The 17,903-nt window shown below is 56.2% G+C and overlaps 1 protein-coding gene across 2 annotated transcripts in view; it reads right to left on the bottom strand.

The window, feature by feature from the left end:
* FRMD5 (FERM domain containing 5) overlaps nt 1-15,124 on the bottom strand; it is a 74,640-nt gene extending 59,516 nt beyond the window's left edge. For both annotated transcript variants that reach the window (XM_027733943.2, XM_039379478.1), the window contains exon 1: nt 14,930-15,124. In XM_027733943.2, the coding sequence (XP_027589744.1) occupies nt 14,930-15,031 (102 nt within the window). In that variant the 5' untranslated portion in view covers nt 15,032-15,124. The remainder of the gene's footprint in view (nt 1-14,929) is intronic.
* Nucleotides 15,125-17,903: the final 2,779 nt, after the last annotated feature.

Here is a 17,903-nt window from a genome sequence, read left to right as displayed (position 1 = left end):
AGGCTGGGGTCAGGCTGGGTGACACCCACAGATGGAGATGGGCAAAGGCATCCCACCCTGTCCCAGGCTCCGGCCACAGGATCGCATTAAACCCTGCCTGTCACCACGACCCTGCTCCTGTGTCTGTCTGTCCATCCCACAGCTCCCACCACCACAGCTCTGCTCCTCAGTGTGTCTGTCTGTCCATCCCACAGCTCCCACCACCACAGCTCTGCTCCTCAGTGTGTCTGTCTGTCCATCCCACAGCTCCCATCACTCTGCCGACCACAGCAGACCCACTGCAGAGGTGGGCTGGGCAGGGCTGGGTCCTGCCCCTCTGTAGGGATCACATAAGCCCAGCTTTGTCCTCAGAGCTGCACCACTGGCACCAGACAACCCACACTCCATCCTCCTGCCCGACTCCATCCTCCCTGACAACCCCTTCCCAGGGAACACTGACTGCAGTGGGGCTGTTCACCCCGATCCCTGATACGGAATTTTATGTTAAGGAAGGTTCTGCAAAATCCTCCCCGAGGCCGATATCCCGGGATGGGCAATCCCACCGCTGGCACGAGCCCGAAGGTGAGCAGTGCAGGAGGTGCCCGTGGGACAGGGCAAATCCCCCTCCTGTTTAGATTCTCTGATGAATAACAGAAATCTTGAACCCACAGCCACCCATGGGAGCAGGGGTGGAGTGGGTTAATACGAGCACCTCACTGGCTAAAGCCACGCTTGGAAAAAGCCGGAATGCTGCGGGAATGCTGTGGGAATGCTGCCCCCACAGAGCAGGAGTGATGGCTGGACAAGCTGCTCCCCTTGTCACACTGTGCACACCTGGGGGGGCTGCAGGACCCCAGGCTGGGGAGGCCACATCCCAGCGTGTGGGAAGGGAGCGGCAGGTACATCAGTCTGGCTGTAATTGTGGAGATACATCGGAGACGGCGATGAAGAAAAGCCCCAGGATTACACAGGCTGGGGAAAGGCATTGCAGGGAAGATCAGCCCCTCTGCCACACAAAGGCAAATTGAGTCAGACAAAAATGCTCTCAGTGGTTTATATTCTTAAGATGGTATCGAATTCGTTACGAAGATGGAACAGCAGGGGATGTAATTTACCTATTTCATGCAAGCACTGGATACTCTGCAACACGGTAAATTGATTTACAGAGCTGGGAGGCAACGCAGGGCTCCAAGAGATTATTTATTGACCCAGAGAGAGCAAAGCCTCAGTGGGAAAAGGTGGGTTTGATCCCTACCTACCCACCCTGGCAGCCCCCTGGTACCAGGAGCTGGCAGGGACAGAGGATGCCCATGGCAGTGGTGGCTTTCAGGACAACCTCTGGGAGGGCAAAGCTTGACAGGGGGTGGCACGTTGCACTTTCTCAGTCTAGATCATAATTCCTGTTAAGATAACCCCCAGCTATGGAGCAGCACTTTAAAATATGGCTTTGAAGAAATTAAATAGATTAAAATATTCTTTTATTACAAATTGTTCCCTGTGAGGGTGGGGAGGCCCTGGCACAGGTTGCCCAGAGAAGCTGTGGACACTTCCAGGGATCCAGGGGCAGCCACAGCTTCTCTGGGCAACCTGTGCCAGGGCCTCCTCACCCTCACAGGGAAGAATTTCTTCCCACTATCCCATCTAACCCTGTCCTCTGGCAGTGGGAAGCCATTCTCTCTTGCCCTGTCCCTCCAGGTCCTGGTCCCAATCCCCTCTCCATCTCTCCTGTGGCCCCCTCACTCCCCTGCTGTGGGATGCTGCCCTTTAACAGGAGCACAGACCCGTTTCTTGCAAACCCTCCCTGTGTCAGCTGCACACACCCTGTCTCCAGCTCTTTCCCACCAAAGGTAATTACCTTAAGAGCTCATTACGACCACAGGATGTGTGACTGCTGCCTGGAAATCGTGTTCTATTTTTAGCACATCACAGTAAAAAGTGGCAGATTGACAAGAATTATCCCTCCAGCAGGAAGGCAACGGCCTTGTTCAAACTGACTCTTTTTTTTGGCTGGAAAAGAAGTTCCTGTCCCTTCCGAGCAGGTGGGGCTGGTGCCAGGTCCACCATTGCCAGTGGTCCTCCCGTCCATCCTGCCCCAGTTCCAGCTGGTGGACTGCCTGGACTGGGGGTCTCGGGGATCTACAGCTCTGCCTCTGGCTCCTCTGCCTTGTCTTCATGCGTGGAGAGGTCACAGTGACCCCGCCACGGTCGCAAGGCCACCCTGGCTCAGTGTCACACATCCCTTCCAGGGCTGAGTCACTTATCCCCATCAGAGCAATCCTGTCTCCCACAGGGATATTTGCAGAGATCGTGGTTGTCCTCAGGACCTGGGGAGGGAAATGGTCCAGTCCTGCCTTCCTGGCAGCCCCCACAACACAAAGAGCCCCGTGTCCAGGGGGCTGAGGATGGAGCAGGACCCCGGGAGCAGCCATTGACCAGGAAAAGGGAGATGCTTGGCTGGATGCTCAAAATGCCCAATATCCCAAAGATGCTGCCCAGGGCTCTAGGATTTTCCCCAGTGTCTGATGAGATCCCATTGAATATCCTGGAGGATGGAGGGAGGGAGGGAGAGGAGTGCTGCCATGCAGCTGTGCAGACAAATCACCCAGCCAAAGGGATGAGCCATCCCCATTTAGTTGGAATTCAATACCTTCAGAGGAACCCAAAATGTCCCTGGCTGTGTTGAGAGACCCCCTAGCCCAGCTGCTGGGCTGTGCCAGCAGTGGCAGGTCCTCTGGCACCCCTGGGCAGGGGAAGGTGCTTCGGGAACGCAGTGACCGCCGGGGTAACTTTGAGTCCCTGGGAGAAACCTCCTGGGGCTGCCTCCCCTCCCCGGGGTGATGGTGAGCTGGGGCAGTGCAGGGGTGGCTGGGTGGGCAAGGAGCAGATGGTTCCCACAGCCAAACCCTCCCTGCCCAGCCAGCACCCACAGGTATCCTGCATCCCAATATCCTGCATCCCAATATCCTGCATCCCAATATCCTGCATCCCAATCCACTGGCTGCACGAGCCATCAGCCACCTCTGAGTGCTGTGCAAAGCCCCTCCTCACACTAAGGAGCTCTCTAGGAACAGAATTGATGGATCCTTCCTAAATCTCAGCTACAAAACACCCCCAGGACCCACGGCCACCTGCAGCCACCCCCACAGCCGGGCAGACGCTCTCCAGTCTCCCCATAAGCAAGAACAGCGTAGGAGGATGTCAAATACGCTTAAAATGTGTATGGATTGCAAGGCCATAAATATTTGAAGGGCTTGAGTGAATCTGCTCTAACGTTATACCAAGCTCCACTGCCCCTCAGCCCTTCCCTGAGCCGGGGATGCCAAAGGCCAGAGCAGCATATCCCGTGCTCACTGACACTCCAAACAAAGACCAGGATAATTGCAGCACTTACACAAGAATCAAGTGCATTCAGAAGAGTCCCTTCTGGCTTCTGTAGTTTATCAGAGGATGTTTCTTCCCCAGCACACCTATAAGAAACGTTCCAGAGCACTGCCCCTCCCCGTGCCCTGTGTGAGGGCTGTTTCATGCCAGGCTGCTCACTTGGAAGAGTGTGGCAGCCAAACAGCCCCGTATTTCCTTTGCCTGGACACTGAGAAAACAGCAGGAATGGGAATGCTCCTTCAGCAACACCGACACACCAACACCACCAGCACGGTCTGGACCAGCACCAGTCTGCCCAGGAAGCTGCTACAGATCATGGAATCATGGAATGGTTTGGGTTGGGAAGAACCTGAAATCCCATCCCACCCCCTGCCCTGGGCAGGGACACCTCCCACTAGCCCAGGTTGCTCCAAGCCCCGTCCAACCTGGCCTTGGACACTTCCAGGGGTGGAGCAGCCACAGCTTCTCTGGGCAACCTGTGCCAGGGCCTCCCTACCCTTCCTTCCTACTATCCCATCTAACCCTGCCCTCTGGCAGTGGGAAGTCATTTCCCCTTGTCCTGTCAGTCCAGACTCTTGTCCAAAGTCCCTCTTAAGCTCTCTTGGAGCCCCTTTAAGCACTGGAAGGGGCTCTGAGGTCTCTCCCAGCCTGTCTCCATTGCAGAGGAGCTCCAGCCTCCTTTAGACAGGTGGAGAAGGATCCAGCTTGTGTTACAATAACAAACGAAACAGGCAAAAGCAAACCTGACAGTACATAAATAAATAACCCCCTTGGTGCTTACTTTTGGAATAAATAAACACACAGCTCTAAACTGCCTTGGTGGCACTGACCTGGAGAGCCCTTGGAGGAGTCCCCAGAGCCCCATGGTTGGGACAAAGCTGGACCTGGACTGACACCAGAGGGTTATGGCTCCTTGTTATCACTTCCAGGGGCTGGATGTGAAGCTCCATCTGATGTCTCTGATGCAGCAGCAGGGCAGTGGGCACAAGGGCATCTCCTGGGTGGTGGCAGTGTCCCCTGCCTGCCATCAGCCCTGTTCCTCTGTTCCCATGGCAATCCCAGCCCTTCCAGCTGCACCCAACATTGACTTTTCCTCTCTCTCCATAGAAATCCGTGGAACAAAGCGAGCTGAGCCAGGCAGGCAGTGTGCAGGGGTCAGCACACAGTCACTCCTTCCAGGATGATTTATGGCCCCAAGTCCCGAGCAGAACCCAACACTGGAGCCATCCCAGGTGGCTTTTTACTCTTATCCACATCTTGTGGAGACTGCACGGGGTGGAAAACAACACCCAGCTCAGCCTGACCCGACCCTCCCGTGTGTCCTGCAGGCACCACGACCCCCGAGCCACTGCCCAGCCCCGGCCGTGCCCGCTGGAGGTGGCACTTCCCCACAGGGGTGAGGAACACGCAGGCAAACAAAGAGAGGGAATGGGAAGTCTCATGTTAAGAGGACTGGTTCAAAGAACAGCCCATCATTCCAGGTCAGGATCAGCTCCTCTGTGCCTGGGGAAGCTGCCCCTCTGTGGTGTCCCCCCAGCAGCCCCAGGACACGGGCAGGAGTGACAGGGCCCATCAGCACCGGCCCATGGGCACGGGGATTAACCGTGTCCCAAAAACACGGGGATTAACCGTGTCCCAAAAACACAGGGATTAACCGTGTCCCAAACCCACGTGTCTCGGGAGGAGCCCGGCGGGGCCGGGAATTACACACCACCCACGGAACCTCCGAACCCAGTCAGCCGAAAACGCCTCAGCCATCGCTCCCCATTACACTCAGTGACATCCTGGAACAAAATTCCACGTGCTAATTACAAAGCCCTCTGGAAACAGGATCGCTCTCGCTCGCTGGCACTGGGAAAGCCTCAGCCCCATCGCTCTCCTCCCAGCCCGTTACTTGTGGATTTATTTAGTTCCAGAGGACTTTGCCCAGGGGCCCATGTGTTACTGCTGGCAGTGGGAAGCATCCCACAGGGCAGGGAAAAATCCCTGTCAGCATTATTTATGGCTCACTACATTGGATTAATTTGGTATTAGCACCTTATTCATGTCCAGAACAAGCCCCGGGTGTCAGGCTGAGGGACACGGTACCCAGCGAGGACCAGAGCACCACGCAGGGGATGTGCAAGCTCCTGCTCCTGCCTGGAAGCACAGCAGGGCAGAGGCAGCTGCCAGCTCCCCTAACCCCCCAAATGGCCCCGAGGACCCTCGGCTTCGTCCCAAAACTCAGATGAAGAAATCTGTCACCAAGCAGAAGTCACAGGCAGTTACAGCCCCATCAGTGGGCTCAAGGAGTCGCTCCCAAAAAGTGGTGACAGGCTGGGGAATCATTCCCTGCAGGTTTGGGGGTTTATATCAGCCTGCAAGTGGGAATGATGCCAATCTGTGAACACTCAGGGAATAAATGCTGTGAGGGAGAAAGGAAGGACAGCATTGACAAGGGTCAGAAGGGGGGCAAGTCCGGGATGAGAAGATTCAGGATGAGAAGAAGAACCTTAATATTGAGGAAGAGCCCAGGAATGCTGAAATTTTGGTGGGACCTCCTCAGTCCAGGAGAGTTATTTTGGATGAGCTGAGGCTTGATTCAGATGCAGTCCCTGTGGCACAGGGGTCACAGAATCCCTGTACAGATGGAGGATGGACTGGCACAGTGAGGGACACTCCCAATATCCATCACACCTCCATTGCCCTGTCCCTGCCCCACTGTCACTCCAACCCCAGCCCTCCCCTCTGCTCCTGTGTTTCTGTTGCCTTCACATCTCTTCTTTTCCAATGGCCCCAGGAGCTCCAGGTTTTCAGGTCCCAAAAACACTCTGTTCTCATTCCATATTTCCTTTGGAGAGCCGTTCTTACTTGCAAGCCAGAAATATTAGTCAGCAAACTATATAGTGCAAGCCTAATGAGAACTAAATTGATTCATGAAAAATACCTGCTCAGCACGTTTATTATCTGTTTTTCAAACATAACTCTATTGGATTCCAGCTTTTTTCCTTGGTCCCAATATACTGTCCATTCCATGAGCTAAATGTATAAGGGGTTGTTGCAGTTCCTACAAACTGCCTGATCTATATATTCCTAAAGCCTCTCTCCAGCTCCAGAATGGCTGACTCAATTTTTGTCTTTTTTTATTAAAGAAGAAAACCCAGTTGGATGGCAGCTGGATGGACATTTCCCTCGGGATCCCATCCTGTGTGCCAGGGTAAGAGCCAACATGATCTGAAAAAGCCACTACAAACCCTCTGAAAAATAGAAGCCCCTCATCAATATGACAGATATGCCACTATAATTAAAGTCTTCAGTAACAGACATTACGCAGCCAAAATATTCTATTTCCAGCTGCAGCACTGATCACATCCTGACGTCCCATATTAATGAGCTGAGGCCTCACTGGCCATGGAAGCTGCTGTTAATTGTCATTCAAAAAAGCACCTTGTCTGTCTGGTGAGAGGCAGGTACCTGGTAGGGACTGACCCCCTTGATTCACTCCTCCTGCAGCATCCCGAGCCATCCACAGGCTTTATCCCTGCTCAGGAGTCCAGGGCTGGTGTTCTTTACTGCCAGATTGGAAAGATTAAAATACATGTGAACCTTGAATTTCCAATGAGCTGCTCAGTGCAGAGAACTGGCTCTCCCAGGGAAGGAAAATGGGACTCAGCGTTCACTCGGCTCCCGCAGGACCGCAACTGTCCGGAGGCTCCCGGCCCAAACAGCCAAAGAAAGTCTGTCCAAATTGTTGTGACAAAATCAGAGCCAGCCCATGGCTCCGAGCCCTGCAGTGCCCGTGCCTCTCCAGCAGGGAATTCCCAACCTTTCCATTTCCCCAGCACAAAGTACATCCTACAGAACCAGGCAGGTTTTCAGTCTGTTCCCTCATCCACAGAGGAGCAGTTTCCACCTGCATCAACCTTCCTGGCCAGGACCAGAGACTGGACAATTTGGGAAAATAAACACCCCCTGGTTTCCATAAAGAGAACTGGGATCATCACTAGTGGAAGCACAAAGTTGATCCTGTGGCTTGAAGCACAGCTCTGCCCTCCCCAGTGGTTACATAAAGGCAGCCCCGCCGTGGTGGGAGCGTGGCTCTGACGGGATCTGCAGCGACAGCCGCTGACTTCGCTGAGGAAAATCAGATTTTCCTGGATTTTACCCCCGTGGCCCTCACACATAACGAGCCAGAGGAAACACGACAGCATCTTGCATTCTGTGTGTGCAGAATTAACTGAATTCCTCACGAAATTTCAAGTGCCAGGTCACTCCCGCGGACGGAGACAACGGCACCGGTGAAGGGGATGTGCTCGGACAGGAATGGCCAAAGTGTAATCAAGGGCAGAGCAGGGCCTGCAGCTTTAAAACAATAACACAGGAGGAACAAAACACCCAGCTGCTCCCTGGGATCCCACTGGATCACCCTCTGCAGTTAGAGAAATCCTGGTTTTGCTTAGAAAAAAGAAGAGCTTTTCTCTGCCAGTACCTGAAGCACATTGACACACCTGCCCCCTGCCCTGGCCCTTCCTGGAAAAACCTCAGACTCTCAGAAGCAGGCATTTTTTGAAGATAGAATTATCGAATCTCAGAATGGTTTGGGTTGGAAGGGATCTTAAAGCCCATCCAGTTCCACCTCCTGCCATGGGCAGGGACACCTCCCACTGTCCCAGGCTGCTCCAAGCCCCATCCAACCTGGCCTGGAACACTTCCAGGGATGGGGCAGCCACAGCTTCACTGGGCAACCTGTGGCCTCACCACCCTCACAGCCAAGGATTTCTTCCCAATATCCCATCTAACCCTGCCCTCTGGAAGGAAACACACTTCCAAAGGCTTTCTTTTCTGGAGAGGAAGGAGCTGATCTCCAAAGAGCCAGTGCATCTCCTGCCAGTGCCCCTCACTGTGCTTTTGCACCAGCACCTCTGGCACCCCGACACAAACCACACAGGCAAACACCCTGCTGGGGCCACACGTTTTATGACATTTCATTTCATTCTAGTTTTTTATTTTTATTCTCTAGAAGCATCAGTGTTTCATACACTGCCAGGAGCACAGCTCAGAGAGCTGGCGGTGACACGCAGCACTGGGGACCTTCTCTCTGCCATTCCAACCACTCATCCCAGCACAACAACAAAAAGCTTTCATGTCTGTGAGTCCCACTGAACATGTTCCCACACGGAGCCAGCTCGCGTGCCCTGCCCTGCTGCCCTTCACGCTCCTCTTCCTCACCAAGCAAAAAAGCTCTGGCAGCCACGGGGCTCCTGCTGCTCCATCCTCCCAGCAGCTCCCCGGGCACAGAACCTGCCCTGGTTAAGGTGGAGTTGTGCTTATGTGGCAGCTCCAAAAATGTTTCAAGTGTGGATTCCTTCCTGCGGGGACAGAGGACGGAGGGTTTGCCTTTCTCCTGGGCTCAGACAGCAGCTGGCAGAGCTCTGCTGGCATTGGCTGGGGCACGAGGAAAACATCTCTTGGCATGGTGAGGGTGCCACAAAAAATTTGAGTAGATTTTAGAGAGTAATGAAATCACACAGTGGCTTTAATGCCGGGAGAGATACAAGGGGAAAATCCACAAATTTGGATATAGTTTCCTGAGTTCTGAACCTTCTAATAGGTTGGTAGGAACAACCAAAAACAAGCAAATGCAAATCCTGCCAGAGGAGGGGATTTAGCCCCATCCTTTGAGCAACGTGGTCAACTAGGTGTCCCTGCCCATGGCAGGGGGTGGAACAAGGTGAGCTTTAAGGTCCTTCCAACCCAAACCATTCCATGATTCTATGATTTAATGATCCTTTCCAATCACCCCCCTAGCCCTGGCACGACGTACTCCAGCCCATGTTCACACGCACGTTACCCACAGTGTCACTGCCCCCATCAGAACCTGCTCCCATCCCCTTTGTGCCCTGAGAGCCACAGTCTGTGCAGACACTCGCTATGGACACGTCGGCCTCGCAGCAATTCCAGATAATCAATAGGAAATTGTTCCCTCACCGCTGGGATAATTTACCCTGGAAACATTTCAAAGAAAGGAATTTTACCTGAAACCTTCTTATTTGCAGAAGCAACTCCAAAGCTTGCTGTAAGCAAACAATAATTGGGTTTTCTGACCACAAACAAGTGGCCGATGGCAAAGGCAGCGTTCAGAGCTCTGCCACAGCCCAGGGCCTGACCCCTGTTCTCGACGGGCCAAATAACCACAGCACTTCTCTCGTGGCAAACCCTGCTTGTTCCCAGCATTCCCCAGTAACACATGTCCTTTCTCACAGGTGACAGCAGTGCCACTCTGCCTCTGCCTCCGGAAAGGGGAGCGTGGTGATTCCAGAGGGTTTGCTTGGAGCCACAGGGCATCTCCAGCGGGACCCTGCCCACCACCACTGATGGCACCTCAGGGAGGGTCTTGCTCCCCACACAGTCCTTGTCCACTTCGTACACGGCTCCCAGGAGAAGACAGCTGTGAGGTTTCAGTGACAAAACAGATGTGCCAGGTCAGAGAGGGATCACGGGGGCTTTTGGTTCCCCTGGTCCTGTATGGGGCAAACTGAAGCATCGTGTGAGTCCTGGCATTGCCAGCACGTGCCCACTGATGTCATCCCCATGCCCATGATCCCTCGGGGCTCCCAGAGAGTGACTCAAAAATTAAAAATAAGTGGGCTGCTCACGGCACTTTCAGTATTCCCCAGACACCTCTAAAAAAGCCTCATGCTGTGCATTACCTAATTCTTACATGACAGAAGCAGCAAATTCCTTCTTTCATGGTGCTGTTGTACATGTCTGTCTACAACAGCATCACTGTGTGTGTGTGCACTGCTGTGTGGATATCTCTGTCTGTATCTGTCTCTATAGTTGTATCTATATTTGTCTTCAGCATCTTCCACAGGAAACTGATAAGCAAAGTAGTTCTGTCAGGAAATTGGCTCCTGAGGGGGGAATAGCCGGCGGGTTCACAGCAGGTAATGCTGTAAAACAGGTATGAAAAGTGAACAGAAAACAGACATTTTGGCTGGTGAAGAAAGAGCAGCACTAGAAGTATTTTCCACAGGTTTCCAAAACAACTTAGGGGTTTGCCTCCCATTGAAATGTGACTGATTATAGCCCCAGTTTTCAGTGGATGTTTTCCTTAGCTGCCTTCTCTATCCTTTGCATTTAAAATTATATACGTAGACATAAATTTAGGAGGAAAAGAAGATTAAGTGCTCTGCTTTGGCTGCTATTTTGCCTTCAAACTTATTGTGCATTTCAGGCAGTTTCTGTCCAAGCCCACCAACCGCGCGTACGGAAATGCTGGAGCCGGGAGCGAAGGAGCTGCCCTGCCAGCACAGCTCACAGAGACACAGCTGAGCCAGAGCGATGGCTTTCTGCTGCAAAGACATGTCCAAAGCTATAAATAAACCCACAACTTTCAATAGTGGACAGCAAAGCTGCGGTAACGCCATCAGCACCCCTGGGACCCGCGGGCTGGGAGGGGGTGACCCTGCACCCACTGCAGCCCCAGAGCCTCGTGAGGGGGTGACCCTGCACCCACTGCAGCCCCAGAGCCTTGTGAGGGGGTGACCCTGCACCCACTGCAGCCCCAGGGCCTCGTGAGGGGCTCTCCCCACTGCCAGGGTGTGCTGGTGCTGCCCTGGGGCTCTGCCAGACTCTCCCAGTGCCAGCCCACGAGAGCAGGGGATGGTCAGAGCGCCCAATCCTCAGGCAGACCCAGAGCTGGGACCCACAGGCCCAGCCCAACACCCCATTTCTGACAACAGGTCTGGCCCCGGTCCCTGTCCCCGCAGCTGGGCTCCGGCCCTGGAGAGAAGGGGAGGCTCTGGGACAGACAGACAGCACAGCTCAGCACGGAGCCGCTGGTTTGTGGCGCTGTGGGGAGCAGGGAGCTCACAGCACACATCACCTGTGCTGGGCTGCAGAGCGCAGCCGCCCCTGCAGAAGCAGCGGTCTCCTAACCTACTTCCCGGGAAAAGCAATTGGAAACTCTCAGAAGATAAAAAGATAATGAACAAATAACCTTCACCGGAGCCAGTGCCGCAAACCCCCAGGTTCCCCTTCGTGCTGCTGCCTGATATTAATGATCCTGTCAGGGCTCCTGAAGAACTTTGTGCTCCATGTGGGAAACAGGGGGTTTGTCTCAGAGCGCAGCCAGGAGCTCGTTTTCATTTCTTCTCAATCTCACACAAGAAAGTTCTTACATTCTGCATCTAAGAAACCGTACCTTTATTTTCTCACATCTCCAGGTTCCTGTAGCACTACTGGGGTTTGAAACAAAACGCCACTGTCTTTTCAGGAAAATGTTTGATGCGTAGAGCAATGGCAAATCATTAATTATTTTGAGCCTCTTATGCCACCACTGACACCACAGTGAAGAATTTAAAACATTTCCTCAGACAAGCAGCTCACTCACAGCAAACCACAGCACAGGGGCATGGCTTGGGGTTTCAGAGCCTGTTTTGTCTGACGGTGCTGTGAGGAGCCTCTCCGGCGAACTGCTCCGCGTTCCTCTTGGAGACACAGAGCACGAGGGGTGAAACATAAATTAAATATACAGCCAGGCCAGCCCCTCACCATGGAGATGTGCAAAACCCCTTCAGGAATGGCTGCCCCTCTCTTCAGCCCCACTGCTCCCTGGGGACACGTCTCGGGGCAGTGCCACCCACCAGTGGGGTCCCCAGCAGTCGGCACAGCACCAAGGGACAGAGCAGAAATGGGCACTGCTGCTTCTCTCACCTGATGGACCCCACACTGCAAACCACCACCTTTACTGCCTTAAAAGGTGCCTCTGTGGCCTGTAATACTGTTAAACATCAGCTTTTCCCAGTCAAGTAAGCCCAACATCTTCATGTTCAGGCAGCTGCTGCGAGTCCCCGAGTCCCAGCAAGTGGCTGAGACCCACAGCCCTGCTCACTCGCAGACATGGACTGACCCCAGGATCCAGTGGACACAGATACTGGAACAGCATCATCCCCAAACCAGCAAACTGCTGGAATGCACAAAAAAACCCCAACAACAAAACCGTTCATGGAGCAGCCAACTCAGCTGCCCTGACCCACTGCACCTCATCCCTCTGCCCAGCAGATCCGTCCCCCAAACAGCATCTGGGGGAAGCCAGGGATGGGCCCTCCAGCCTCCTCCACCTGCTTGGATGGGCTGTTTGGGAGTGAAAATTAGGGAAAAAAGAGGAAGGATTCATCCCAGCTCAGACAACGAACTGCTGGTTCAACATGGGAATATTAGCTAAGTAAACCCTGGCTAATCAAATGAAAAAGGCTTTACATAGAAGCAGAATGCTCAGGTATTAACCAGCAGCACCAAACCCCTACTCACACACCTTCAGCAAGCGCAGCCAGAGGTTAATGTTGTGACAGGTTTAACCAGTGCCATTATCCAAAATGTAAATAAACCCTCTCAAAATCAGCTCTGCCTCTGAGTGCTGCTTCCTTCTGCCCAGCCTTGAAGCCAAATGACACGTCAGAAGGGCCACGCTTCAGGGAGGGTACAAAGCCCATCCACATGCCCCCGGACATGTGGCACGAACACCCGGGCACAGCAGCAAAACCCCACGGTGCAAAGTTCCCGGCGGCAGCTCCGCTCCCCAGCCGTGCGCCGGCAGCCACAGCACTGCGTGGGAAAACCACGGCTCGTGCTTCGGCCGGTTCCTCCAGATTTCAGTAAAAATAGAAAGACATAAATTAGATGCGAGAGGCGCAGAACCAGCCCGGGTGAGGAGACACCGTGGATCTCGGCAAGACGCGAAATCTCTGCGCTCGTGAAGGAATGACCTTCAAAACTCATTCAGCGCTCGCAGCCTGCGCGGTGACGGCTCCCTCACTTGTGAGACATTACACATTCCTGCTATGTTCTCCCTAATTTCGCATGGACTATAAATACTTGGCTTATAAGGCAGCGTGAAAGCAAGAGAGAACAAATATTTAAGCGGGGTAACCTTGCTTGTGAGGGTAGCGGGAGCAAATTCTGCATCCCTCAGGTCATGCATGCTAAATACCAGGATTCCCTGTTTACTATGCTACCCATAAAATATCAACTGGAATATGGGATCAAGTAGTATTTTCTCTTTTTAAAAAAACACATGCAAAATGACGACACCTTGTTAAATTATCTTAAGGGCAGAAAATCCAGATTTTTCTGAACTGTTCTGCCCACACTTTCTCTCCCAAACTAGTTTTCCATTTAATTTGTATTAAAAACAACCTCTGAGAGACGAATTAATTTGGCTTATGCAAAACAAACTGGGCTGCCGTTAGAGCTGTTTACTGGGTCACACTTTACAACCCTGGTGGGGGAGGTGAGGGGGGACCGGCAGCATTTCCACCGTTCTTCAGTGGTATTTGCACAAACCATCCTATTTATCGATTTTAGAATCTTTAAGCCGTCTTTAAGCCAAAATGACGGTGCCTTCCATAGCCTGCAGCACCCTCGGCAACCGTTCTTTGGCATTATCACCTAAAGCACGCTAAATGGAAGGATGTTCCCCCCTCCTTGGCATCACAAGACAGGAGGAGCTGGGGGTCCCCCAAGCTGGGCGGTGGGAGCTGTTGCTACTGACGTGTTGAGTCACCTTTACTCAAAACTCTGCCCCGAATTTTCCATCGCCCCCGGGCTGGGCTGAGGCCAGCCGCCTCCAGCGCAACCCCTGCGCGTGCGGCTCCGCACAGCTCGTCGTGAGCTCCCTTGCAGGGATGATGCTGATTGTAGGAATGGAGCACAGGAGCAGCCAGAACCAGGGATGCTCGTCTCAAGCCCCGGTCACGCGGTCTCGGTACCGGACTAGTTCCAGCGGAGCCGGGGAGCGCCTTTCCCTAGTTTTCAGCAATACGACATCCCACGACATCTGCGCGCTGAGCGATGCCCCGCGCAGCCCCGGCAGCGAGGGGACACCGGGAGGGGAGCGACGGCCCCGACCCCGCGTCCTGGTCCTGCTCCCGGTCCCTCCCGGCACGGGGGCGCGGCGGATGCCCCGTGCCCGCCGCTCCGGACGGTTACAAAACCCGAGAGCACATCAGGGCAGAGCCGGCCGCTCACGAGGGAGGCACAGCAGGCACCGGGCTGCGGCGGGGCCGGGAGGGTCGGTGCCTGCCCCGCAGCATGCCCTGTCCATCCCCGCCCCGCAGCATCCCCCGTACTTCACTTCGCACCCACGTCCTCCCCGCGCTGCGCGCAGCCCCCGCGCCCGCCGCGGAGGGTTCGCACCGGCGGCTCCGCGGGGCACGGCCGCGGCTCCCCCGGCCCCGGGACGGCCGTGCCGGCTGCCCCCGCCCCGCTCCGGCTCCGGGAGCCGCGGGCAGCACCGCGCCGGGGGCAGGCGGGCGGCTCTCCGCGCCATCCCCGCACCCCCCGCGCCGGGGGCTCCGCGGGCGGGGGGCTCAGCCCCGGGGCTCCCCGCCGCCGGCAGCCGCGGCTCCGGTCGCCTCCCGAGAGCCGGGGGGCGGCGGGAGCGGGGGGGCCGCCTTTGTTGGCGGCGCGGGGCAGCACCGGGCCGCCCCCGCCGCTCCGCTCCGCTCCTTTTGTCTGCCGGGGCCGGGCGGCAGCGCGGCGGCTGCGGGGGCAGCGCGGGCGCGGTGCCGGTGCCGCGGAGCCTGACCTGGATGGTGCAGGTGTACTCGCTGTCGTCCAGAAGCCGCACGGTGCAGTTGTACTCGCGGTCCAGGTTCCTGCTGCTGCCACTCATCCACCTGCTCAGCATCTTCCCGGGGCGCGGCGGGCGCGGGCGGCGGGCGCTGCCGGCGGAGCCTCCGCTCACATCCCGCTGCCGGGGCGGTGCGGGGCGGCGCGGGGCGGTGCGGGAGGTGCGGCGGGCGCGCCCCCCGCCCGGCTCGGCCCGGCCCTGCCCCCGCTGCGGGCGGGGCGGAGCGGAGCGCGGTGCCGGTGCCCGTGCCCGGTGCCCGGTGCCCGGGCCGCGGCGCTCGGCGGGCGGGGAGGAGGCAGGGCCCGGGGGGCGCCCGGCGCCGGCTGCGGGGGCCAATCTCGGCGCGGCGGCGGTGACGGGCTCCGCCGCAAACCAATGCGGCACGGGCGGCGCGGCCCCGCCGCCTCCGCCGGGAGCCCCGCGCGGGAGGGGTCCGGGGGCTCCGCGGGCGCGGAGGGCGGCGGGGGGGGGGGGGGGGGGGGCGCGGCCGGGCACGGTCGGGGGGGGGGGGGGGGGGGGGGGGCACCGGGGCACCCGGCGCTGCGGGGCTCCGCTGAGATCTCCGCACCTCCCGCCCGCTCCCCGCAGCCCGGCGACCACCGAGGGACTCCCCCACATCGGGGGGCAGCGGGGCAGGGCGGGGGGCAGCCCCCGGGTCGTGGGAGCACCCCCCAGCTTATGCGCCGTGGTGACGCTGAGCCTTGTGAGCGATGTCGAGCAGGTCGGACACGTGGCCGGGGGTATTGGCGCCCCAGACCCCCAGATCAGAGAGGTGAGGGGCTGCATCGGGGACTCTGTGACTCCAAGGACAGCAGGTGACCAGGCACAACCCATCAGGCCCGCAGGTCACTGCCAAAGCACCAAGCTGTGCCCAGCTCTCTCGCTGGAGCCCAACCCCATCACTAGGCTGGTACTGCCATGGAGGGGCAGCAGCTGCTGTGGCCCTGAGAGCAGAGCTGAGCACCAGCCCAAGTGCCAAGGCAGCCTCCAGGGCATGAGCTTCTCCCTTCGCGTTCATTTGCTATGGAAGGAAACTTTTAAATCCCTGGTTCTCGGACAAAATGGACTCTAAGAGCCATCAGTGTTATTGGATACAGCTGGTGCTGCTCTGGGGAAGTGAAATAACTGGTGGCAGCATCAGCAGTGCCCAGGGGGGATGGGAATCTGGCCAGCTCTGCTGCAGGTCTCTGCCTCTGGCCCTGCCCATTCCCTGCTTGGGTGTCACACTGTCCACAGTCACCCCCCCGAGGCCCCACTGAGGAGTTCAGCGCTGCTCCCATCACCACCCCAGCTCCACACACTCTGGCAAATACCCAAATCAAGCAGGCCACAGGAAGGACCCATGTTAAGCTGCCCCCAGTCCATCCCACTGCAGCACAGGCCCTGTTCCCACTGCAGCAGATCACCTGGCTCAGCTCCTCTTTGCCTGGACACTCACCCTCATCCCCTCCAGGGGGATCCCCTCCTGCATTTCCAGGCTGCAGTGCTGCTCCCGTCCTCCCCCCACAGTCCCTGATGTGGGGAGCCCACACCCCGGTGTGTGGGGTTGGGATCCTTTGGGATCCTACAGCTCAGGGGTTGTCCCATGATAGGTGATAAGAGCTGCGTGTCTCCCAGCCTGTCCCCCCACCCCAGCCAGGCTGTCTGTCAGGCTGGACGTGTCCTGTGGAGGCACCGCCAAGGAAGGCTGGCCTTGGTTATCTCAGTGTCCAAGTCCAATCGATCCAAATGTCCAAATCATGTGGGAACACGGCCTTTCAGGCAGTGGTGCTGCAGCAGTGGGACAGGGACAGTGGGTAATACCCTGGAGGGGACATTATCCTGCAGGAAAAAACGTCAGCAAAGCCAGGGACTTGGCCTGTGTGGGATGTCTGTCTGGAGGCTGAAGCCTGCAGCTCCCGGGAGCAGGGGCTGTGCCCAGCACGTTGTCAGGGGGTGTGATGTGAGCCCGGAACAACAACGGCGCTTTTCACAGCCACGGCCCCGCTCCTGAACCATCTGGGCACTTGTACAAAGATGCTTGTATTCACCAAAGGAGCTGCTACTTTGTCATGGATCCCACTCTGCATAAATTGTTCATCTGCCTCCGAGCTCTCCTTCTGAACCAGCTGAGCTGTTACTGAAGAATGGGCTCTCGGCCTTGGCAGGTGCTGCTTTCAGCCGGAGCAGCGGCGGCAGCGCCAGCTGAGGGCTCAAGGAGGGCTCAGGGAGGGCTCTGTGAGGGCTCAGGGAGGGCTCTGTGAGGGCTCAGCGAGCAGCACGTTCAGAGCTGGCTGTGCTGGAGCCTCTCACCCGGCCCATGGCGCCGCTGCAACTTTGCTCCTCCACTGAGGGAACGGTTTTGTTCAGGTTCTAGCTTTCTGTTTTGTTTTGTTTTTTTTTTTCCAAAGCCCCTCGCTGAGGCAGCACAGGAGCCCCTTGGCTGAGTTCATCCCCCTCGCTGCCTTCGTCCTCGGAACAGGGAACGTCGTCAAAGCCAGACAGCTCCACACTCCACACTCCAAATACCTGACAAGGTTTCCACTGAGCGTATCAAAGGCTGGCAGATGACTGTATAAAAGTACTCTCTGTTTCCCAGCTTTGATCGACAAGAATGTGCTTTTCATGAGCAATGTCTTTTTCTTTCCTTTTTAATAATTAATACAGTAAATCCTACAAATTCTCCCTATTTGGATTCTCTGTCACTTGCAGTTTTGAGTTAAAAAATTCAAAATGCAGCTTTCCAAATGCAAAGTGAGTTCTTCCCTGTGTGTGTTTTCCAGCAGGTTAAATTTCACTAAGAGTGTTGCACAGGTTGCTCAGAGAAGCTGTGGCTGCCCCTGGATCCCTGAAAGTGTTCGAGGCCAGGTTGGAGCTTGGGCTTGGAGCACCCTGGGCTAGTGGAAGGTGTCCCTGCGCATGGCAGGGGGTGGAACAAGATGAGCTTTAA

This window comes from Pipra filicauda, unplaced genomic scaffold (genome assembly GCF_003945595.2).
Source record: "Pipra filicauda isolate LSUMZ 115617 unplaced genomic scaffold, ASM394559v2 scaffold169_size1572857_pilon, whole genome shotgun sequence".
Lineage (NCBI taxonomy): Eukaryota > Metazoa > Chordata > Aves > Passeriformes > Pipridae > Pipra > Pipra filicauda.
The sequence above is the reverse complement of the archived record's forward strand: the minus strand, read 5'-3'. Positions and strand labels throughout refer to the sequence as shown.